Here is a 25,713-nt window from a genome sequence, read left to right as displayed (position 1 = left end):
CTGGCACTGTGTCTATCGAAGACAGGCTGTCTGAGGGCACCGCTTGATGCATCTGGTGTGCAGTTCTGTTTACATTCTCTTGACACATGGCACAGATAAACCCCTTCAACTCCCTGACCTCGTCTCTCAGGTTTCTGTCGCCATGTTGGATACCGGAACTTCCGTCTGGTTACTGTGCAGGTCGAAGAGTGGATGCAGATTGTCGTTAACACTGACAAGTGTAGCTGGAGTGTTGATCCTTACTCCTGTCATGCATTCTCTGGCTAAGTAGTCTGGAGTCTAGAAAGTAGTATAGGTAATGATGTTTCTGTCGCAACCCCACTGGAGCAAGATTTATATACCAATACCACCACTACAGGGGGAATTTTTTATGCCAAAATGATTATGCGATTCAACGATAGTCATGAGATTAAGTTAAATTGACTCTAGCTCACCACCACCTGGAGTCTATGATATAAATTTCTCTATTATTTTACAAGTAGGCCAGATTATATACTCTTCTTGGTATTGATGATCGTATTTGTTTGGTTTATTGATATAATATATACCTTGTGGTAATTCTCTCAATTTGATAATTTTGTCTATGAACATAAATGTTTTGTGTTCTTCATTTGTTGGTTTGACATTACTGATATAATAATTTTGTCCATGAACATAAATGTTGTAATTCTCCATTATTATATATTTATGTAAGCATTTGTCTAAATGTGATCGAATGATAGTGAGCAATCTATTTTTAATCTCCAACCAGTTCTTTGGTTTTGGCACGGAATAATTGACGCGCTTGTTGCCTCCCCTGTTCTATGAACTTTTTTTTCTCGTCTTCGCTAATAACACTGGTCTTACGATATTTTGATCGAATCTCATGCTTCATTACGTTGTATTTGGTGAGTTCTGACAACACTTAAACGAAACTCATCCTCGGATATCTTACAATCGGCTATTGCTGTCGAAATTTGATCCTCAATGCTGTTCAACTTTGCTTCGGCGAGATTCTGAATCTTATCGTGTTTTAATGCTTTCTTTTGCAACCTACGGGAAATGAATTTTATCGTTATTCCTGCCAGTCCCGAGACTCCGGCCGCTATTTCCATGCCGGGCACGATAGGCGCGGCGATTATAGTTGATAATAAACCAACACCTGCTACACCGAGTCCCATGCCAGCTATTACAAGCGCGGTGTCAACTCCGTCCAGAGCATTCACGGCTCTGCAATAATTTTTATACAATCCAAGTCTCAACTCCCTCTCCTTCTCTATTCGATGTTTTATGTCTCTTATTTGATGTAATCAAAATCCATCAACAGTATCCATCTTTTCAAATACTTCATCGAGCGCCGGATATAAACTCATAGTGTATATTACTGTCATATAATAGTCTTTAATTGATCTTGCTTAAATGTTTTGAGAGTATACATCAACCTTATGAAATGTATATTATACGGCAAGAATATCTTAGTAAGAGAAATGCTGTCACTTTTAATAATTTGGACCCCCTCGAGGGTTGCAACGGGTGATGCTCCAATATGAATAATACTGCAACGTTGACGCTCGTGTTTCTTGAGCCATTTAATCGATATACCTGGTAATATTTCGAAGGCATCTTCCGGTGCATCACCGAACAAGACTTCAATAATAAGCGTAGAAATATTAGGTATTGCACTCAAGTTAACTTTAATATCATTGAATTCAGTAACCAAATTTAAACTCTCATTTTTTACAGCCGGACGACTTAATAACATATGACCTGGGTCTTCTGGCAGGGGAGAGACTAACACACTTTTTCGTTTTGATGGGATATAAGCCGCGAGTACAATGCCACTATTTATTATCTTAGTTAAATTATGTGCCTTACCCATCATCACATACGGTGGGGTAATGACGATATTCAATAGCCACTCAATATTTGCTTCGACCATAGTCCATTTTTTATCGTCGTTGCGAGTAATATTGTACGAAGTGTTTATAATGAGTCTACTAACGTTGACATCGCTTAAATTTTCTAGATTACCTGTGAATGTAACTTCTTTCCGCTTGTATACATTATCTTGAAAGTGTAAAGCGTATAACTTACCATCGGTACCGGGTCTACCTAATCCTTCTATGTCTCCGAGATCGGAAAGTGCAATTGTATTACATTGTCTGAGCGATCCAGGGCCTGATGAATCAACCATTATTTATAATATGGAGTGTCACACTTAAGTATCCTATATGTACAGGTTGGTGTTTTACATCTAATACAGAAATTCTGAGGACTGAAATAATACCCTGCTTTATTTTTTTATATTGTAATGTTGAGAAAGATTCCTTTCTACCGCTATTGTATTTTTCATTTTTCACTGGAACAGATCTGAGCATAGTTGAAGGACTGTCTAGTTGAATATTATCTGTCGTGCTTATTTGATCAAGATGGATCCACAGCTCTTTATAGGGAACTAAATCGGGCAATTTAACTACATGCACTGTTTTGTTCGGTGGCATTACTCCTCCGCGTGTAAATCCAAGTGTAATTGCTAAGTTCTCGTAAAGAATTACACCTTTTTCTCCAGCGCTTAAATTCAGTATCCCATTCGACTCATTTTGTGTGAGACTAATTCCATTAGGCTTAAAAATTTCATCATTGAGTGGGCATATACTGTAATACCCATCAGGTATAATGTATCGTTAACTATTATTGGTTAAACCCACCTCAAATATATTATTACCTCTTGAAGCATTTATATTGGTCCACCGTGGGTAATACGTTAGATCGCATAGAGCGACTTCGAGTTGTCCATCTGAATTATCGATAGTATGAAGCAGTTCAATAGTCTGACTATTTGTTATTCCAGGGAGTGTAACATACATATTAAATATACAATGATACTATATCATAATTTAAATATGAAATTGAGATACATTACTAATCAGTCGATTTTAGTAACTGCCTTTGGTGCTGAGTTTATCGTTAAATTCCCTGATATCTTTTAAAAGTACAGGTTCATGGCAACTAGCAATAAAATGGTGCACGATTGGTTTCACAATCCGATGCAATTTTGGCAGAATCAGTTAAACTTTGCCATATGGTGTGCCACAACGGGATGTGGTGTATCTCTTTATGCTCCAGGATTTGAACTGAATAAGTCTGTTTTATCATTACTATCAGATTAGACATATACTTAAAGAAATTAGTGCTCCATTACCGCAGGATCGAGCATGGAATGCATCAAGTAATACGTACAATAGGTGGGCATTCAAACGTATTTGTCAGGAATTTTATATTTCTACGAGTAAAGATTGGCGTCTGAGTTGAGTTAACCATGGTCTAGGTATTCGGTAGGCTGGTGCACACTCTGTTAAAGAAGTCAGCGATGATTTACTGAAAAGAGGTCGGCTTCTTCCGAGCTTTGCTCTCTCGAGTAATGAGTGGAGAGATGATCGGATGAACTTTAAGGGTGGTGTTGCTTTCACCGTCCAAAAGGTTGAGCAACCACCTGGAGGCGCTTGGATTGAATTTCTTAATGATAAAACGGAAAATAATTTTACTAACCCAGGATTTGTAAGAGTTAATGAATCAATAAGAACTTATGTATGGGCAATTCTCGGTGCACAATCGCAAACACGAACGTCCATTATCGGTACTGGGACAGCGCTCGATGCGCAAAAACAGTTTTTCATAAACGTGGAGGACGCCATTAATTCACCAGTTGACATACCATCGTCTATAAAGCGTTATCAAGATGTATTACAGTACGCTCAATCCAAAGTGGACTACGTTTATGCACCGGGACTATACATGTATCCAAGCAATATGGAACTTAAGATCGGTCAAGTGATAGGCTATAATAATAAAATTGTTATTGCTACCGATCAACAAAAACCAGGCATAAATTCAGATATTAATACCGAATTAATAACGCAAACAAACACAGGCGAAACGGGAATAGTCAAGCCACAAACACCACATGTTTCACAGCCATCTACTGACGCACAACCACCGCATATTGTAGCTAAAAATCAACAACATATCGATGAAAAAACAGCGCTTGTATTAGGTGGAGTTGCAGCTGGTTTACTTATGATTTGGTTAGTGAACTGATTTGGTTAAATAGTTCTTAGCGGATACTTACAACAGCCCTGCAATTGCTACGATCAGTGCCCACAAGTTTTGACTAAGCCATGTGGTGGTCTTAGCTAATAAATTCAAGAGCCAGGAAACAACACTCCCTATTAAACCGGGAAGTGCAGATGCGGCTTTCTCAGTGAGCTTTCCCAGTGCTGAACCTAATGCTTTTAAATGCTTTTTTATCCACTCTTTTATACCATCCCTATCAGTAGGCGGTGATTCGCTGCTACCACCTGTACTGCCACCGGTTAACGCGAGAGTCAAAGTCGATATAATAAATCCCAACGCGGTTAAAATACTGGCAATTGTTATTCCCTGTTCTATGAACAATGTTTTAATTTTATCGGCCAGTGTAGTGTCATCGTTGAGGACTTGATCGATAGTTTCTCGAATTCGACTGATTTGTGAACGAAGTGCCTTTCTATTACTGGAAGACGCTTCGAGGCGGGCCGATCCTTCATCTTCTAAGCTACGCAATCTTTCCGCTACGCAGCGTCTACTGAATTCATCGCCCGCCTGTTCAAGTTTTGTTTTCTCATAAGCTATATGCTTATTTCGGATAGCTTGGCTATATTATTGATGAGTTCTCCCCGCATTGTTCGCATTGCCTTGTAAAGACCTCGTAATTCCCTAATACTAAACTCCGAGGATGGTACCTGTAACGTGGAATTATCGTAATTGGTATCCAAGATTTCTCCGAGTCCGTCCGAGGCCACATTCAAGGAAGCTTCCAAATTATCTATGTTTCCGAGTTCATCACGCACAGTCCGAAGAACCTTAGTAGTCTTTTCGGAAAGTCGTGAGTAGTCCACAAAACCTAATTTATCACGAATAGTGCTGATACCGTGTTTATTGACTATCGTAGACAAAGCTAGGGGCTTACGAGTACGATAATGCATAAGATCAATATCCGGAGAGCCACGCAGTCGCAATATTCCTTTTCTATCTATCTCAAACTTTGAATAGTCACGAACAATAGGACTATCATCTTTAAAGGTATCGTAATTATCATTGACGATTGATTGTAAAAGTTCATCGTTAAGTTTCATGCCACCAAAGCTGGTTTCATCAGTACCCTCTTCGATTGTACTCGGGTTATCAAAATAATCTCGATTAATATCATCCATTTTTAAAATTAAACATAGGGTACATATTTTCAACATAACAATGTCTTCGCAATACGGATGCAAATTAAACCCACAACGTAGACTTCGAGATCCATTAGGGGTCAAAGCAATTTGTCAGTCTGTAACTTCCTTCTATAAAACGTTCTCCGGAAGTTAACGCGGTCGTGAAAGATTTGTCTCTCGGGGGTATATCGATGGGTGAATACCTCACCACGAAGTACGCGCTATGGCTCGACATGCGAACAACGGACTATGACAGCAGTGGGAGGAGAATATAGAAGGAAGTTTTTTAATCTCATCCCACTGGTGATAAGCTAGCATTCCTTGGCTATATAGTTGATTTGGAACGCCCTCGATAGTCAATTCTACTTTTGTAATCTTGGGAGTGTAGAACTTCTCTGTATTTCTTTTAAATGCATCGGAGGGGTCCTCGAACAACATTAAAATACCTTTCGACGACCTCGTGGGGACGTTTACATTGATATTCCACGTCGTATCTTTTTTGTCCCTCGTGATCTTTCGATGTCGCAGCACGCGATCCTACAAAATTGGCTAAACTTCCTGTATACTGGTTACGAATTTGTCTGGCTAATTCGGGATCTGTTATCGTATCGTACTCCAGCGAGATATTGTCAATGGAATAGCTAGCCGTTTCATCCCCAGTGACTTTGATTACTCTACCGTAGTCATTAAAAGTGAGTTTGTATTCTAACCTATCGCCTAGGGATGCTTGATAAAAAGGCATGTGGGAATCTAGTAATTCAAAGTCTAGGGGAATATAGAATCGGTTACCTAATGCAAAAATGTAGCAAAATGTGGCAAAATTATAGCAAATGTAGCAAAATTATAGCAAAAACACGATAAATTGAACATTAGCGGTTAATATGACATAATGAGGTTTGAAATCCTCATTCTTTCGCAACAGTTCATTATTACGGGATGTATTGGATATGCCATATTATATTATGTTAGACTTAAATATCTCCTTAGGTATTACATTATGGAATGCCACGAACTCATCGAACAAATGCTCAAAGATGAGCCTGATCAACACGCTGGAGTAGTTACAGATAAATCTTAAGATAAACATAGAAAAAGACTCACCGCTTTGGTAGCCGGTGGAAAATGTTTCCAATATTTGGGGGAAAATTATACCATCGAAAAAATTGATAACATGACCGACGAAGAGATTAAAAAACTGTACGCGCGTTACGAGTCTAGACTGGGAGCTACCATGACTAAAACAATAGGGTCGGCTATATTACAACTATACACAGTCGTAGCTAGTACGTTTCTCCCTATCCCGGCAGAACATAGCATGTATTTATGCGAATCTCTCGAGAAAGACCCATTCATCGAACACGCTATAAGCTCAGTGAGCTGTGAGTTTTATCATAGATACGGAATGTTCTTAGCTCCACTCACCACAGCTTTAATAACAGCTAGGTATTGTCAATTTAAACATACGTGCCTACTTAATAATAATGGACACTCAACAGACACCACAGATTGTGAACGAGGAAATAATAACCCCGACTGCACAATGAGTGAATGAGGAACCACCACCAGCTATTGTGAATGAGAAAATACTAAAACCCAGAGTTACGAGGAAAAACCAAAAAAAATCTCTGCAGGCAGGATGGGAGGACTCGCTCGCAAAGCGAAACTAATGAATAATTCAAATATTAATCCGATTAAAACATGGGCACTAGTAGGAGTTGCTGCTATAGCGGCTGTATGGTTGTTTTATAAGACCTGAGAAGAGAAAACGTCACCCCCGATGTCACAACAACAAGTTCAATTAGAGGTTAGCCCCCATATAATGCTATAAGAAGCATGTGGTCACCGGCTTGGCCATTGGCTATGCCCGTATGGCTAAAATGATTACTAAAGCCACACCTTCCAAGCTAGATTTTAATGGTTATGATATCGGTATGATCATTCTCGATATTGGATTAGCAATGGTAACGAAAGATATGCTCATCAAACAAGGGCTGATCCCGGAAGAAATAATGAAGTAATTAAACATTTGAATATCTTATACTATTGAACATTTGAATATTTTATATTCATATAACTATGGCAACAATTGCGATGATGGTCGTTGGAGCTATTGTTAATGCTCTAGCTTTTTCGGGGAGTAATTTTTTATTTTCTAGTATGAGGGAATTAAACGCTAAAGAAGTTGAAGAGGAGCGTAAAAGACATAATAAAGCTTTAGAACAACTCGAAAAAGCTCAGTCACAATGGGCGCGGCGGAGAATGGAGACATTAGATTTTTATTCATGAAGAACTGCGTAAGGAAGGACATTCAATTCAAATGTTTAAGGATGTCGAATCTGCCATGCACAAATACTTCCTCGTTTATGGGAAAAAACTTGACCCAATACCGAGACCAACAATGAGTCAGTTTTATACACCGTCAGAGGCTCAAAAGAACCGCAAGGTCGCATTCGTGATGATCGGGTTGACTGCTGTATTGATTTTTAGCTACACAATAACTACGCATAAACTATGACCTAGTCATAGTGACAGCTAATCAATAAATCACCATGACTGCTAAACTATAAATAGCATTGGAGATGTGATTTGCTTTGCATTTAGACAAATGATATGATAGATGTATAACCATGAATCTATGCAGATTTACACTCATGGAGAAAAAAATTCAATGTAACCGACGCTGTGTTGATATTTACTGTGGAATACACTCTTATTACATCAGGCGGGGAAATATAAACTATACATGTTCTGTATGTGGGATAAATATCTAAGAGGTTGGAAGATGGATATTAATTCGAACATGGATGTTCATGATGTTAAGCCCATAATATCGTGTAAAATTAACGAGGAGTTAGATGTTTTACATAGTATAAAATACCAGCTCACAATTAAAATGTTATTGAGTAAAAGTAGCGCAGACGATAGCACTGAATATACCGAACCATATTTCTGAAGCAATCAAGAAGTTATAACCGAATCCGATACTATAAACGCATCATTAGATACATCAATTCAGAAGATACAGGAAACTTTAGAACGCTGGACTAATAGAGGTTCGGGTTGGGGTGTGGATAAAATCGATAGTTTATATTTACATATAGCAAATTATATGCCTTTCAAAGGTGGATCTTATATAGATTTACCCCCGTATTATAAAAAGAAAAAAGCCACAATTAACGTAAAAAATAAATCCGATGACTGTTTAAGAATGATGATAAGATCTGCATTGTTCCCCGTAGATTCTAAAATTGCAAATAGACCTTCTAGCTATCCCCAAAACGATGGACTCAACTTCTATGGTATAGACGAACCTACACCAATATCACAAATTGGTATGGTGGAAAAGCAAAATAATTTAGCTATAAATGTTTTCTGACATTCTAAAGGAATTGTTGTACACAGGATAAGCTCTGCTCCGGAACATATCCCCAGAATCAATTCATTTCTGATCGAAAAAGATGGAAAATATCATTATTCATGGATAAAGAGTTTAAACAGGCTATTATATGATCAAACAAAACATGCTAGAAAGAAATATTTCTGCGAAAGATGCCTGCATAGGTACAGCAGACAAGATCTATTAGAAGCGCATAAAGAAGACTGTAGAGGTGTCGGACAGACCGCTATCAGGATCGATATGCCTAAAGAGGGAAAAAATATATTAAAATTTGAACATTATTGTAATCAAATGACAGTACCATACGTAATTTACACTGACTTCGAAGCGCTTATCAAACCCATAGAAAATAATCAAGATAATAATACATACAAAAATCAAGAACATATTCCTTGTGGGTTTGGATATATAGTTGTAAGGTATGATGGGAAAACAAACCAGCCCGTGATTTACAGAGGTCCCGATGCAGCGGGAAAGTTCCTAGAATATCTACAAAACGAAGAGAGAATAATAAGGGAAAATTTATCGCGTAAGAAACCCATGTGTATGATGAGGGATGATTGGAGGGCCCATAAGAAGTCAACGAGTTGTCATGTTAGTAATAAACCCCTGAATGGGGATTCCGTAAGAGATCATTGCCACGTCTCGGGTAATTATTGGGAGGCCGCGCATAACGAGTGTAACTTGAAACTAAAAATGAATTCTCAAACAATACCCATCCCCGTTGTGTTTCATAACCTTAGGGGATACGATTCCCATCTCATTATGCAAGCTATCTCAAAGACTGATGGCGGTTTAACGTGCATTCCTAATAATATGGAAAAATACATATCATTCTCGTTGACTACAACTATACATTATAGGGACAAGGATGGGAAATCTAGAATAAAGCAAAGTAATGGGCTTAGATTCATACACTCCGTACAGTTTCTGTTATCTTACCTGGACAATTTAGCTAATGCGAACAATCCCGATGACTTTGCGATAACAAATCAATATACCGATAAGATAACTCGTCATTTGTTGCTGAGAAAAGGTGTATATCCTTACGAATATATGGATGATTGGTCTAGATTCGACGAAAGTAAATTACCACCCCTTGAATCATTCTATAGTAACTTGACAGAAACTAAAATAACAGATGCCGAGTATGAACACGCTATAACGGTGTGGGATAAATTAGGTTGTAAGAATTTAGGTGATTATCACGATCTGTACTTAAAAACCGATGTACTGTTACTCGCCGATATATTCGAGATATTTAGAAAGACATGTTTAAAACAATACGGTTTGGACCCGGCATGGTACTATTCCAGTCCCGGACTATCGTGGGATGCATTGTTGAAGAAGACCAGCGTAGAACAAAAACTACTCACAGATTACGATATGCACTTGTTTATTGAGAAAGGATTAAGAGGGGGTATATCGATGGCAGCGAAAAGGTATTCTAAGGCTAATAATAAATTAGTGGAAGGATACGATCCGAGTAAACCCGACACGCACATATTATATCTCGATGCCAACAATTTGTACATAGGGGCTATGAGTCAACCTTTACCCACGGGTGGTTTTGAGTGGGTCAGTGATAATGATATCCATAATAATGATGAGAATAAAGGGTACATACTAGAAGTTGACTTGGAATATCCAAGTTCGTTACATAAAGACCATAACAGTTATCCGCTAGCTCCCGAAAGATTAATGGTTAATAAAGATTGGATGTCGGAATATCAACACTCCTTGATGGGTAATACAAGGTTAGCTAACGTAGAAAAACTCGTACCAAATTTGATGGATAAGACAAAATATATAGTTCACTACAGAAATCTCCAGTTATATCTATCGTTAGGTATGAAACTAAAGAAAATACACAGAGTTCTAAAGTTTGATCAAAGCCCTTGGATGGAGCCCTACATAAGGCACAGATTTAAGAAAGATAGCTACCAGCGATTTCGAAAAGAATCTATATAAGCTCATGAATAACTCAGTATTTGGTAAAACTATGGAGAATCTAAGGAAGCGTGTTGATGTTAAATTAGTCAGATCTAATGAGGAAGAAAGACTCAGGAAACTTATAGCCAGTCCGGCTTTTAACAGAAGCAAGATATTCGATAACGACTTAGCCACGTTGCATATGCACAAGAGTAATATAAAATTCAACAGACCGGTGTACGTCGGTATGAGTATTCTCGACTTGTCAAAACACTTAATGTATGACTTTTATTACAACGAACTTAAGAAGCAATACGGCGATAGTTGCGAGGTGTTATATACCGACAGATTCTTTGTTGATGGAAATACAAACCGAGGATGTATATAAAGATATGGCAGAAAAAATAGATATGTACGACACGAGCGATTTCTCAAAAGATAATCCACTGCACAGCGTAGAAAATAAAAAGGTGTTAGGTAAGATGAAGGATGAATGTGCTGGGACCCCTTTAGCGGAGTATGTCGGATTAAGACCTAAAATGTATTCTATAAAGAAGTCCGATAATGGAGAGATAAGAAAAGCCAAGGGTGTTAAAAAGTATGTGGTAAAAAAGCATATCAAACACAAACAGTATAAAGAAGCATTATTCAACGGTAGAATGTTCAAACACGAGATGAACTCTTTAAGAAGTTACAATCATAGGATATATGGATTAAGAATGAACATGACATCATTATCCCCCTTAGATAAAAAGAGATGGATTGATAAGGATGGTGTAACTACCTATGCTTATGGTTATGGTGGTAATACCGTACCGTCGGGAACTATGAACAACTCTTCTCGTACAAATGCCCTACCCGGTCCATCTTGAAGATAAAAAAGAATAGGCTCTCCTTCTTTCATAACCAATCAACTAATGTTATATGTCTTAAGGGACCATATGGGATCGGTTGCGCGACGTAGGCCTCCTTCGAGTTCTCCCATAAACTCGCGACCGGGATCTACTTGAAATAGCTTAGGCCATTTTAGTGGTCCACGTTTATATATGCGACTCAGTGCATTAGCTACTTCTGTTGAATCTTTCGAGGTTAATGGCTCAGCCTCTTTGTATCGACTAGCCACATCCCCTACGGTTAAAGCGTATTTATACGTTTTGCGTTTTACCTTATCGTGGGGAAGAAACAAGAGGTCAGCCTGATGAACTTCATTCGTTGTAAAAATATCAAATTTCTTATTCGGTATATAACGCGGTGCCGGTAAATATATTTGCCACATCGCTTGTTTCTTTAACCAATCCTTGGCCACATCTAATTTTTTTATTGCTCCTACACCTTTCCAATATCCTCGTGGGCTATAGTAAATTTTATTCATTATTAATTAATATTGATATTTCTTTTAATACGACTCATGACTATCGTTGAATCGCATAATCATTTTGGCATAAAAAATTCCCCCTGTAGTGGTGGTATAGGTATATAAATCCAGCTCCAGTGGGGTTGCGGCAGAACCATCATTACCTATAAAAATTTATATCATAGAAGCATTGATTGACTCCAGGTGGTGGTGAGCTAGAGTCAATTTAGCTTAATCTCATGACGATCGTAAGATCGCATAGTCATTTACACATAAAAAAGGCCCCTGTAGTAGCAGTATAGGTATATAAATCTGGCTCCAGTTGGGTTGCGGCAGAACCATCATTACCTATACTACTCTAGAATGCATCAGTCTGTCCCTTCGCTGCCTGTGTCTGCGGAATGTCGTTCCTAGTTGGCCTGTTGTTGTCACTGGGGTTGTCTATCAGCCGGCTACTAGCTACGTTTTCCTTGTACGGCTGTAGCAAGAATTTTCTAGACCACGCAGCCGGCACTTTCATCCCCAGTTGTTCCAGTCTGTTTCTGAGGTCAGTAGCTGTCAGATACGTTGGGTTGGTGGCGTGAGACTGGTGAGATGTACGAGGGGGTGGTCTGCCATCTTGGTTGTTTAAATCGGATGTTATGGAAGGTAGGTTAACGCTTTTGGTCCGACCAGATTTCCTTGTGTGTGCAACACGATTCCTCTTTGCATCCGACATTGTCAACACGAAGCTTTCCTGGTGAAGAATGATACTGGATGTCGTATTCAGTGGTGGATTCGAGAGAGATTTTGAGAGCATTACGCCATGACAATAGAATTGACAAGGAAGACAAAGCAAAATCTTTGGGGTTAAATAGCCTCAAGCATGACGTTTCTGAGTATGCGTAGCTGATAAATTAATGCATTGTGGGATATGAAGATAGTAACCTTATACATAACAGAAAAGCATGGCTAATCTGCTAATGATGTGACGTGAAATAAAATATTAGAAGTGAGGGTAGGTAAATGTATGACATAAGCATGTACATGCTAGTGAAGAGTATAACCATGGTGAGGAAATAACTGGGTATAATAGACTGGATAAAGAAGTACACGTATGGATAAGTAGGTAATGATACTTGTCGATATGGCTAGAGTAATTTTCTTTGTCCCTGCACAAACTAAAATAATAAATTACCATCGAAGGACTCTGCGGGATAGCTGATCCTCTCAACACACTGCACATTAACTCGATGCAATGGTTGTTCCGAAAGTCTGGGCCGATTTGATACGGCACTTCGCTTGGTTGACACTCATTTCTGTACCATCCAGCAGTACAGAACCATCAACAATTCAACACCGACATTGAGATTATGTCCCACATCCTTGGCACTTTTAAGAAAAGTGTGGAATGCATTGTTTTCATCATGAGTCTTGACATGCTTCACAAGAGGATCAAATAAAAGTGTGCAAAAATCCACAGAACAATTCTGTCATGTAGAACCTCCACAAACCATGCCCTCTCATCATAATTGGTAAATATAAACGATTGAGGGAAGAGCGAGGGTGGTGGGATCTATTGTCTGATATGATTCTTTGTGTGAGGGTGTCAATACCCCGAATTTCTTGTTTCGTCAAATCAACAACACCAAAAGATTATTATTATTATTATTTGTTCCGGAAATACCTCAAGAACAAGAGAACAGGTCTCCTTAAGGTCTCCAAGAGTCTGAAGCAGTTACCACAAAAATCTCAAAGCTCTAAGCTCAAGGACTAAGGGCAGATAAATAAAAATTTCAGCATCAAATATCTCTGACTTGAACTGTCCAATGACTTCCAAAGTCATGTAGCAGTGGAATCAGATGCCTATCAATTTAGCCATTTTTCTTCGTACATCTCCAACCAAATCTCTGAAACTACCCAAGCAAAGGCTTCCAAACTTTGTCTCCATGCAATTTACCACAATAAGTATTCGCCAAATTTTGATATGTCTCTTGCTGGCCACCATAATCAATGCTACACCTGTCCAAAAGTTGCCTAAAAGTTATTGCATGACATCATGAATGTTTTTCATGGAATGTCATGTGAACTAGTTTCAGACATTTACTTTATTTATTGACAATGGATGCTGAACAAGTTCTGTTCTTGATCATATGTCAAAAGTCATGTAATGTGGCAGCCTTTTTTGATTTAATATGTGGAGGTAGTATTTGTTATTTTGGTAGGGTACACATCTTTCACACATCTTCCTCTTTCCTCTGAATCGAGCAAAAGCAGTACTTTCTACATTTGCAGAGATTGTCTCCATATAACCTACAGCAAAGATTTCTAACTGTTTTTATTTATCTCAATTAGTTGTGGCCACATTGGATTTTACTTCTGATCCAAAGTTTCTCATAAAGTTTGCTTAAAAAATTTGTATGTTCATTAGTTTTTCATAGAAATGATTTCTTAATGGCAATATGTAGCAACAAAATGTGTTGCATATTTCTGTACTTAAATTTTTATATATTTCAAAATTTCCTTCGTTTTATGGCCACATTATGTTTCTTGTTAGAAAACTTTAGAAAAAATGTATCTACTCATGTTCTTCATGGAAAACATTGCAAATTGGCATGACACATCAACATTAAACGCTGAACATTTTATGTTCTATGTTGATTGTCAAATGTGGCATCACTTAGCAGTCATATTGCTATGTGCGTTTGTGTGTGCGTTTGTATTTTTGTTTGTGTGTGTGTGTTTGTGTGAGCAAGAATTTCGGTTCAGTCCTTGTTTTCTACATAATCAAATGATAAACCATCCAAATGGACCTTCATGTATGTCATAGTGGATAATCCCAATTCCTAGAAGTATCCCTTGTAGGGATAACTTAACGACTGGCCTGATTCTTTTCAAATTTTAAATATGCATCTATACTGTTAAGTACCAGACACCAACAAGATACCAAAGCCATAGTCCTTTTGATCAAGGGTAGATAAATTGAAATGAAGATATATTTTGTCCAACTGCTCCAAAACCACTAGTCTAATTACTGTCAAACTTTATGTGTCAGCTGATTTCAGTGTTTGACATTTTATGTTCTTTGACTTATGTCGATAGTCAAGTGGTTTGGCAGCCAAAGAGGATTAAAGGTTTTCAGTGTGCATTTTACTTTGTGGATACGTCTTCAAAATCCTAATCCACTAAAGTTACTAGATGAAATGATTCCAAACTTTAATTCTAAGAATTGTCTTCATACTTATTATATTTAGTTTGTTTTCCGGTTTAAATATCTTATTTTTTTAAAATGAGTTGGGACATTTGATATTCCAACTTGGGAATTTTAATTGACATTTCTTTCAGATTAGGTACCGAATAGTGGCACCTGCACAGGAGTATATCAATCTGTAAATGTGATCCTGTGTGAGTGAGTGAGTGAACTTACATACGTTTAAATTCATATAACCACTACATCAAAAATATCAGGAAATGTGGTTAAAATGGCACACACACTTACTTAAACACCTTAACAGTGATCTAAGGAGCTTTTCAGTTAAAGGTCCAGGTTGATTAATGGATGGCATATGCCACGTTTCATTGACCTACAGTCAGGACAGGATCTGTTTCTAAGATTATCCTTGACTCTTAACATGACAGAGCACTGTCTCACTGCTCGATCCCCTTGACTATCAAGGAAATATGCTTGATATGATATTCTGGAGGTGTCCAAGCAGTACATGCAAATAAGAAAACAAAGCAGGGGCATCAAATTCGGTCTAAACCGAAAAGCATGCCATTTCACACGGGGCTGCTTAGAAAAGAAAGAGAGAAAACATGTTTTCTGGTCAATAAGTCGTCTACTCACCGCCTATTGTCATTTTGTAATCCCTCCGATATGAATCATTCACATACCGCTGCACAAATGATGTTTTTCCTACAGTTGGATCACCAATTATTATCACCTTAAACAACAACTCTGCCATACCTCATTCCATAACAGAAAACATTACCCACCAAAGAATTGTCACTTAATGAAGCAGTTTTCCTGAAGAAGGTTCTCCTCAAATCAATTAATGATGAAGTATAGTTTACATAGATTTGTATTCTCTCAATAACTCAATGCAATATGTCTGACAAATTGATTCTGTGTTGCCAAATAAAGTGCATGTAATCAAATTTGCTGAACGTGAAGATTTCCTGAAGAATAACTCTGCTTTTTAGTTGCACTTGTGACAGCATCCAAACTTTCTGCAAGTTATGAAGAAACTAGGTAAATCTTCCTCCTTTTATGATCTTGAAAACACTTGGATAGCTTTCCTTCTGTTCAACTTCGATAGCTATCTGTATGACACCTGAAAAAAAAAGATTTTACCACATGTAAATCCAAGCTTTGCCAAGTTTCGATCAAATACACTGAATGGTTTTCGAATTCTGCCCCAGAAACGAACCCCATTCCCAATTGAGTCTATGTCCAACTTCATTCCATAAAAATTGAAAAAATAAAAATTAGAAAAATACCAAAATATCAAAAGGCACCACTTCAGTATGAGCCTGATAGCTTTGCCAAGTTTCGATCAAATACACTGAATGGTTTTCGAATTCTGCCCCGGAAACGAACCCCATCCCCAATTGAGTCTATGTCCAACTTCACTCCATAAAAATTGAAAAAAATAAATATTAGAAAAATACCAAAATATCAAAAGGCACCACTTCAGTATGTGCCTGATAGGTTTGCCAAGTTTCGATCAAATACACTGAATGGTTTTCGAATTCTGCCCCGGAAACGAACCCCATCCCAAATTGAGTCTATGTCCAACTTCACTCCATAAAAATTGAAAAAAATAAAAATTAGAAAAATCCCAAAATATCAAAAGGCACCACTTCAGTATGTGCCTGATAGCTTTGCCAAGTTTCGATCAATTACACTGAATGGTTTTCGAATTCTGCCCCCAAAACGAACCCCATCCCCAATTGAGTCTATGTCCAACTTCATTCCATAAAAATTGAAAAAAATAAAAATTAGAAAAATCGATCAAATACACTGAATGGTTTTGGAATTCTACCCCGGAGAAGGAAATGATTATGGACGGACAGACGGTCAGACGGACGGACAGACAGACTGGCTGATCGCTATATCCCCCCGCATTATATGCCGGGGGGATAATAATGAATATGTACTACATAAATAATGATGACTAATGGGTAAATATACTGAACAACGAAAGTTCCTGTGACACTGAAAAAGATTTAATGCAAAGTAATGTTTTTTACCAAATCTGAAACAATTTCGGTTTGCAACAGATAAAAGACTCCTGTAAGTGTTCAAATGGTTTAATTTGCCATACTGACTTCAGAAAATGTATGATTTCATATAAAAAATGAACATGCCAAAATGTCAATTTACAAATCAATAGCGTGTACGTCCACCTCTGGTTGCGATGCAAGCAACACATCTTCGTCTCATGGAATGGACCAGGCGTCACACAAAGTCCTGTGGGATATCTGTCCATATCTGCTGGAGCATGTTTCGAAGTTCCTGGAGTGTCTGTGGAACATGTGGTTGAGATCGAAGGCGCGATCCATCTCATCCCACATTTGCTCGATTGGTGAGAGATCAGGGGAGTGAGCCGGCCAGGGGATGACATTCACATTGTTTTGTTGAAGAGAATACTGAACAAGTTGAGCAATATGAGGCCGGGCGTTGTCATGTTGAAAGGTAATGCCCGGGCCATGACGATGCAAAAACGGTAGAACACCAGGGCCGATGATCTCGTCGCGGTAGCACTGTCCATTGAGATTTCTCTCTACCACTATCAGACGGGTCCTCTGTCTTGCTGTAATCCCACCCCATACCATAACGCTGCCGCCCCCGAACCGATCTACTTCCATGACACAATGATTGATGTAACGTTCACCTCGACGTTGGTACTCTCGAATACGTCCATCGCTGTGGCCGAGGTAAAAATGAGACTCATCAGTGAATAGAACTTGTCCCCACTGCATGGCCGTCCAGCGTAGACGCTGTCTGCACCACTGTAGACGTGCTTGACAGTTGTTTCCTGTCAAAATGGGACGTCTGGCGGGTCTTCTGGCTACAATTCCTGCACATCTGAGGCAACGACATACGGATTGAGAAGATATTTGTTGAAGGCCAGGGATGCTTCTTGCAGTCACTGTTGCTGGCTGGAATCGATTTCGTAGGTGTGTTGTTCGAATCCAGTTGTCTTGCCGATTATTGGTTACGCGTGGCCTGCCACTCCAAGGATGGTCTCTTACTGCATTCATCTGTTGCCAACGTTGCCTTAAACGCCAAATGGTGTTTCTGTGGACCTTAAATTGTCTTACATCATGTTGACTCGATCCTTCTTCAAGCATACCAATGGCTCACAGACACTCATTTTCGGACAGGCGTGGCATTTCGTAATGTTGAATCATTTTTCTAAGTGGTTGTTGTCAGCACGATGCTAAACAATGCATATGGAATCCTGTTAACGCATGTTTTTATACCCATTCTTGGGTAGTGAAATGCATGGGGCTTGCATAAAAGTCAACTTTTGCATGGAATGCATGCTTTTCTGTAGCTGTTGCGCTTTTGTGACTTGATTCCATACATGTACAACAATACTGAAAACCAAACTTTACTTGTTTGAAAAATACACTAAAATATTGGTGTCACAGGAGCTTTTGTTGTTGCGTATATAAACATTTCAACAGGTGATCTCATTAAAATCAAATCTTAGTGCTTGCTACCACCATACAATGATCTGATGACATCCCACTACATAACATAACAACATTTCATTCGACCTATCAGAACATGGATTATGAGATCACAAAAGTGAAAGTCCACATGTGTTTTCTAATCATGCAACCTCAAAAAGGTTAACATGAAACATTCTGAGCTAATCTACGTATATACTTGCCTCAATGGGATCAACATGTACAACAGAAGGGACTTTCCAAAGCCCAAGGGAAGTACTGCCATAAAATCTCAGTCACCTACTTGACATTCCAGTATTTTCTTTTGTTTAGTTTTCAAATTTTGAATTGAGAACTTTGTCAAAATATATTTCAAAGTATAGTCTCGTATGGACTTCTACATTTTTTAACTAGTGCAATAAAACTCCTTTCTGATTGTCTAATGTAGACTTCCTGTTAGTCATTTCACTGATCAGTCAAAATTCACTTGTCATTCTGACATGTACTGTAATGGGATTATTTTGTGATCTCTGTATACCAGTATAGTGAACACGAATATCTGATTTTATTGAGATTGATAATGTTTTCTTCATTTGAAACAAAAAATGCAATTTTCTTTTTTGTTAATTGTAACTTATTATCAATCTCAATTTAAAGACAAACATTTATGCTGAATTTCATCAAATTTAGTTAAATAGAATAGAGAGAGTTTTGTTTTTGAAACCTTGTCTGTGTCAACTGCACTAAATACTAAATGCTTGCATGATAGCCTTTATCCTACATAAAGAGGTTCAACTTTCTAAGTGTTTTTTAAAATAAATAAATGTTTGAAACAAAACAAAATATATATAAAATCCTTATGATTTCAATAACATGACTAAATATAAATGAACAATTTAGTTGCCACAGTCATGAAGTTTTGGAAGACATAATGTGTACAGAGGTGAGAATGTATTTGAGAGTGGTCAAGAGCATGGTCAAAACACAAGGTTAAATCAATGTCAAAACTTCAAATACATTTGGTTGTGTTGAGCCCAACTACAAATTACATATTCATGAAATTTCATTACATTTAGTAATACTAATAGAATTGCCAAGTATTAGCTGAAACAGTTCTTTTCAATGAGGCTGCCATGGTGGCTATATTGAAAATAAAAAAAATGAACCTTTCAATACTTTCAAGCATCATTGTTGGAATAAACATACACAGTCTCATTGGCCTCGCCATTTCTGAGGTGAAGATATTTACACTGGTGACCTTCAGAAAAACACCTTTTCCTTTTACAAGGAGTTGGTGAAAAGTTCTGAGCCTACTGATGAAGGGTGTATGGTACACCCTAAACAGTTTGAATGTGTCAGTACAGTACTTTCCATGATGACAGGCTGCATTGGAATCTCAAACAGAACCAGGCAGCACAGTGACTAGGTATTCTCTGTTGATGAAAATTGACAAAATCGGCTGCCATGCTATCATCAAGTGTCTCCACCTGGAACTCCAACAGCCATGCATGTGGACATTGTGTCAAGTTTACAGGATGATGCACAGTGATGTATCTGGACCTGCTCAGATGCCGATATATGGCCCCAAGTCTGCAGCTATGACAGCAAAAATTTAAAATTTGAATTAAAAATCCTCCTCCTCCTCAGAATTTACAAAAATATGATAGTTAAAATAATCAACTTATGAACAATATCACAATATCTTCCCAATTTGCCTACCAAGAACACTTAGTTTGGAATCCTAGAGAAATCCCTGCACCTTCCTTTGCCACTGTTAAGAGATCAGCAGTGAAGTATAAGAGGGGAAGACAGAGTCTCGAAAATGATCCAAGATCAGGAAGTCCTCTAAATACCACCACTGAGGAAAGCATTGATATAAGACATGACATGGTTATGGATGACTGATGACTAATTACATGGTTTACAGCCAACAGAGTAGGCATCTCTTATGAGTCTGAACATTCTGAGGAACGACAAGGGCTTCGGCACGCTGGGTTCAAAGGTTTCATTTTGCTCGTGATCAGAAACACTCAAGGTTCATCATTATTTATTTTATATATCTTAACATCCATGGGCACAGGGCTTAAGCAATGAAATGATGGAGAAGTGTCTCCCTTCTGTCCTAACTCTGCATGAAATTATACAATTAATTAACTTAATGCGACTCTTATCATGACAGATGGGGAACTAAACGTGATTCTCTTCATAATGAACTCAATAAACTATGCGAAATACATGATGACCACGAAGGGAGGGATGAATAGCTATCTACAGGAGCAAGTACACTTGTTATATCTATAAGGACCACGAATATTGGACCATGTTATATCTATAAGGACCACGAATATTGGACCATGTTATATCTATAAGGTCCACAGATATTGGTCCATGTTATATCTATAAGGACCACGAATATTGGACCATGTTATATCTATAAGGACCACAGATATTGGACCATGTTATATCTATAAGGACCATGAATATTGGACCATGTTATATCTATAAGGTCCACAGATATTGGTCCATGTTATATCTATAAGGACCACGAATACTGGACCATGTTATATCTATAAGGACCACAGATATTGGACCATGTTATATCTATAAGGACCATGAATATTGGACCATGTTATATCTATAAGGACCACAGATATTGGACCATGTTATATCTATAAGGACCATGGATAGTGGACCATGTTATATCTATAAATACCACGAATATTGGTCTACAATAACGAAAAGTAAAGTGCATCTTGCTCCAACAAACAAAAAGCCTACACTCAAGATTGGAATGCATCATGTGTCAGAATCAAGTTTCTGCATTTGCAATGAATGCCATGATCTGCTGGAAGTCTTTTCTGAGAAGCATGTGGCGTTTATATGAATTGTTCATGTGATATGAACCGAAACAATGTTTTTTTATTACCGGTACCTCTCCTCAACAGTTGGGTAATACATTGTTTTATTTTCTAACCGCATAGATTTAACAAACGAACCATTTAATCATAACAACTTAAATTTGTTCTCATCCCAGAAATCTTTGATAGGCATTTAGAAGTTGCAAGAACATGAATAGATGACACTTTTTTAAGTATAGCAAATTCTTTTTTCTTCGTCACATTTCAGAGCTACTTCTTGCTCCTTCATCAGGTGAATGCTGAGTAAGAGTTAATATGTATATAGATAAATCATGATATGTTTACACAACTCAAGGGACACCAGGAATGGGCTTCACACATTGTACCCATGTCGGGAATCGAACCCGGGTCTTCGGCGTGACGAGCGGACGCTTTAACCACTAGGCTACCCGACCGCCCCGATTGTCAGCTGAGCGATGGTAATGGCTATGTAATGGTCATGACTAGGGTCTTCAATTTGATTGCTGCAGTGGCCACATTGAAATCGGATTCCAAGCCCTTGACCAAATCAAGTGTGAGAAAAACAATTCCACAGGTACAGAAGCTCACCTTTATTCAAAGTTATACACTGAGTGTGAATGTCTAGAAATAGCTATTTGTATTAAAATAAAAGACTATTTGACATAATGTGTTTATGATCTTTTTAAAGTTCTCAGAAACATTTTATGATACAATTTTATGAACTCATACTTGGTTAACCTATTTGACAGAATACCTAATGACTACTAAGTCATATTCCCGTTAATTGTGTCTACAATCTATGATTCTAGTCACATTCAAGTAAAGAGGTTTTTCCAGGCCTGCTTGGCAGAAGACTTCATCTGTTAGCCTTCTGTGAGATGGATCCAGATAATGATTACCCTGATGGTAAAAAGAAATTCCGACGTAGCCAAGTGGTTTTTAACTAACAATTCAAGTGAGTGGAGTTTAACTGTATTTTCATTCAGCTAAACTACGGCTGTAAAGATACAACCATGGTTTAATACTGGATAATCTATCGTTCAAAACTGCTTTAATCCAAATATTTCACAGACCGATTTCTTATCATGATAATAGTGGTGCCAGATAATGACACTTATTAATTATGTGCATAGCAAACCAGCAAACTTGGTGTGACTGGAAATTAACAATACTCGCCTTGATAAACAGCAATTTGACATTATCAGTGGTGAAACAACCTTGTTAACATAGGGAGTTACAGCAAATATTTTGGGAATTGTATGGGAAGACTCTAGATAAAACCTTGAACTACATCAAATTATTGGTTTCTTGTCTGCAGTCACAGAGGTAATACCCAAGGATTTCAAAAAAATATTTTGAACTTGGGGAAATGTTCTGCACATACTTTAGCCAGCTTAAATGCATGCGCATGGACTTTTTCTTTTTTTCTTTCTTTTTTGGACTCTTTGTACCTTTTTCTCCCCTGGCATTTCTTTGTCTGTATTGAAATTACTACCCAGGGTCTGCTCTTTCTACAGATGCTGCTGTCAGGGGCAATCAAAATTAGTCTTGAAGGATGAGGGGTTACTGATAGATAAAAACACTGAAAGGGTTGAATATTTCATAACTTCAAATGGCTAAAAAGTAATTATTTTGGTAGTTTTGATGTACTTTAGTGACACTGTTGAATGCACATTTCCAGCAGCTTTCCATATATCTATAACATATGGAAGGTATGCCTTCCAAAAGGGGTCATATGACCAGCACGTAATGCATTATGGTAGGAAATCACGTTGGAACAAGCTTTGGACGTGCAGAGGACATATGCAATATGTAATGATCATAATTATGTATATAACATATCAACTTTATATCACTGTTAAAAATTTAAAAACATGCAAATTTTTATATTTGTATGTTAATGTCTATAGCATTACGTCACACCTACATGTATTTATACCAAAAGATGATATAAAATAGTACTTGTTGTTACCCAGCCTAGAGCAGTAAGTCCCACGTACATGTAGACATGTGATTTAATTCTCTGGCCATGTCATACCAAAAGATGATACAAGATAGTATTTGTTGTTACCCTGCCTATAGATGAGTTGCAGATCCGCAATGACTCAGCATTAACCATAGTAACCCACGCGCAGAACAGGAACTTCCGAGCATGCGTACTTCGCTGTGCGGCAAAAACACACGGAAGTGCCCTATGTTTTTTCCGCCACAAATCAACGTCACACCAGCGATTATATTGTATCATTTCTCCGTACCAAATGCCTGCCAGTTGCTGCGCTATCGGCTGCAGTAATCGTGGGGGTGGGGAAAATCACCATAAGTTCTTTCGAATTCCGAAAGAGGAAGATGTTCGTAAGAAATGGATTTTTACCATTCGCCACAAAGACTGGATACCAACCAAATATTCATGCATTTGCAACGAGCATTTTCAGAAAGGTATGGCAATATATATTTTATCTTTTGACTTGATGGTACATTCTTTTCGTCATCTAAAAGGTAGATATTTTCATAAAATGAAGGTCTGGTAACAAAATGTATGTCATGACCTAGATCATATGACACATAGGTGTTCAAATTGACCTGAAGGGAAGTAACTCCAAAGTTGGTATCTCATAAACATCTTTGCTAGCTGGGCCCATGGCTACGGTAGAGTGTTAGGAACTGAAGAACATTACGTATAATTGTATTTAACTTATGTTTGTTATGACGCAGCTTTAATTACATATAATCAATTCTTTTATTAACACTAACAACAACGACCTACTGTTTTTGGTTGCCTAATAGATCAAGGTTGTGTAAATGGATTTTTATATTGATCTACCTGGTATTTTAGAATAAAATGTACGTTTGTCTTAAGACTTTCTTATAAATTGTGCATTTTCTTTTACTAACAAAGGTCGTCCCTCAAAGGATCCAAATGATGTGGACTATGTGCCAAGTCTGTTTTCCTTCAAAACAGAGAATGCTGCTACACAACACAGAGAATAAACAGACAGAACTGTTTGAAAGAGAGGCAAGAAAATGTTCAGCGCAGTGTAGCTGCATCAGCTCTTCTGTCTATTGCTAGTGTAAGTTCTCACTGATGTATTACTTTCATGGAATACCATATGCCTTTTAGTTTAGTGTAAGTAACATTATACTTTACATACCATAGTAATCTTCCAGGGTGGGGCCTTGTGCTTTTAGCTCCTAAATTTGAAAAAAGCCCAAATTTTCAAATATAACATGGGATATTTTAACAGTGTGCTGTATGGGCCAGTGTGGTTGTACCTCTGGTTATTTGAAATTTTCACAGAAAATTCCTAGAGTGAACCCTGATCTTCTCACAGTTACTTGTTTTCTTGAACATGTTGAATATAATTTTGTACTGTTTAAATTAAAAATACACATATTATGTTAAAATAATACAATTGTAAATTATGTTGTTTTTGTCAACAAATATTTGATTGTAAAAGACAGTATGTGTATCACAAAAGAGTTTGATAATGTGCATAATTACAAAGCATGTCTGTGCTAAGTTGTAAAGACTTATATTGTTTCTGCAGATTGATGGTGATAACAGCCCTGTCAGTGCGAGTGTCCAGACTGATCCAATTATGACAGCTCGATCTTGCTACCCTACATCATCGCAGACTAACATACAGAACTGTGAGATGGAAGACATGCTTTCCTGGAAAGAATATGCCTTGCGACTTGAGATGACCAACCGTGTCCAGGAGAAGTACATCAGCACATTGGAAAAGCAAGTTGACCTCACACAGACCCTAGTTCAGTCCTTACAAGTTGACACATGTAAATTGAAGAAAACAGTATCAGAACTTAAAGTGGAAAATACCAGAGTATGACAAACAGTTATCATTTTATACAGGTCTACAGAATGTTAGTGTATTTAGGGACATTTGCAGCGAGACTTCTCATCATGTCAATAGGAAGAAGAACAAGCTTTCTGCTGAGGATGAACTCCTCCTAACTCTGATGAAATTGAGGAAGAATTTATGCATGCAGGACTTGGCATACAGGTTTGGTATATCAAAGTCATCGGCTACGAGGATCTTTCACGCATGGCTTGATGTACTGTACATCAACCTTGGAAGTCTAGTGAAGTGGCCTGATACTATTGAAATGCACCTACCCAAGTGTTTCCGCAACAAGATTTTCAGAAGAGTAAGATGCATCATTGACTGTACAGAAGTCTTCATCGAGAGAGCCAGTAACAACAAAGCCAGATCCCAGACTTACTCAAGGTACAAGCAGCAC

The 25,713-nt window shown here is 37.9% G+C and overlaps 1 protein-coding gene across 4 annotated transcripts in view; it reads right to left on the bottom strand.

The window, feature by feature from the left end:
* Positions 1 to 25,713, bottom strand: part of LOC139445690 (ras-related protein Rab-7L1-like) — a 164,146-nt gene that overhangs the window by 79,496 nt on the left and 58,937 nt on the right. For all 4 annotated transcript variants that reach the window (XM_071226881.1, XM_071226880.1, XM_071226879.1 and 1 more), the window contains exon 2: positions 15,744 to 16,230. In XM_071226881.1, coding sequence (XP_071082982.1) covers positions 15,744 to 15,861 — 118 coding nt within the window. In that variant the 5' untranslated portion in view covers positions 15,862 to 16,230. The remainder of the gene's footprint in view (positions 1 to 15,743; positions 16,231 to 25,713) is intronic.

This window comes from Haliotis cracherodii, unplaced genomic scaffold (genome assembly GCF_022045235.1).
Source record: "Haliotis cracherodii isolate W230 unplaced genomic scaffold, xgHalCrac1.p SCAF_6, whole genome shotgun sequence".
In the NCBI taxonomy this organism is placed as follows: domain Eukaryota; kingdom Metazoa; phylum Mollusca; class Gastropoda; order Lepetellida; family Haliotidae; genus Haliotis; species Haliotis cracherodii.
The sequence above is the reverse complement of the archived record's forward strand: the minus strand, read 5'-3'. Positions and strand labels throughout refer to the sequence as shown.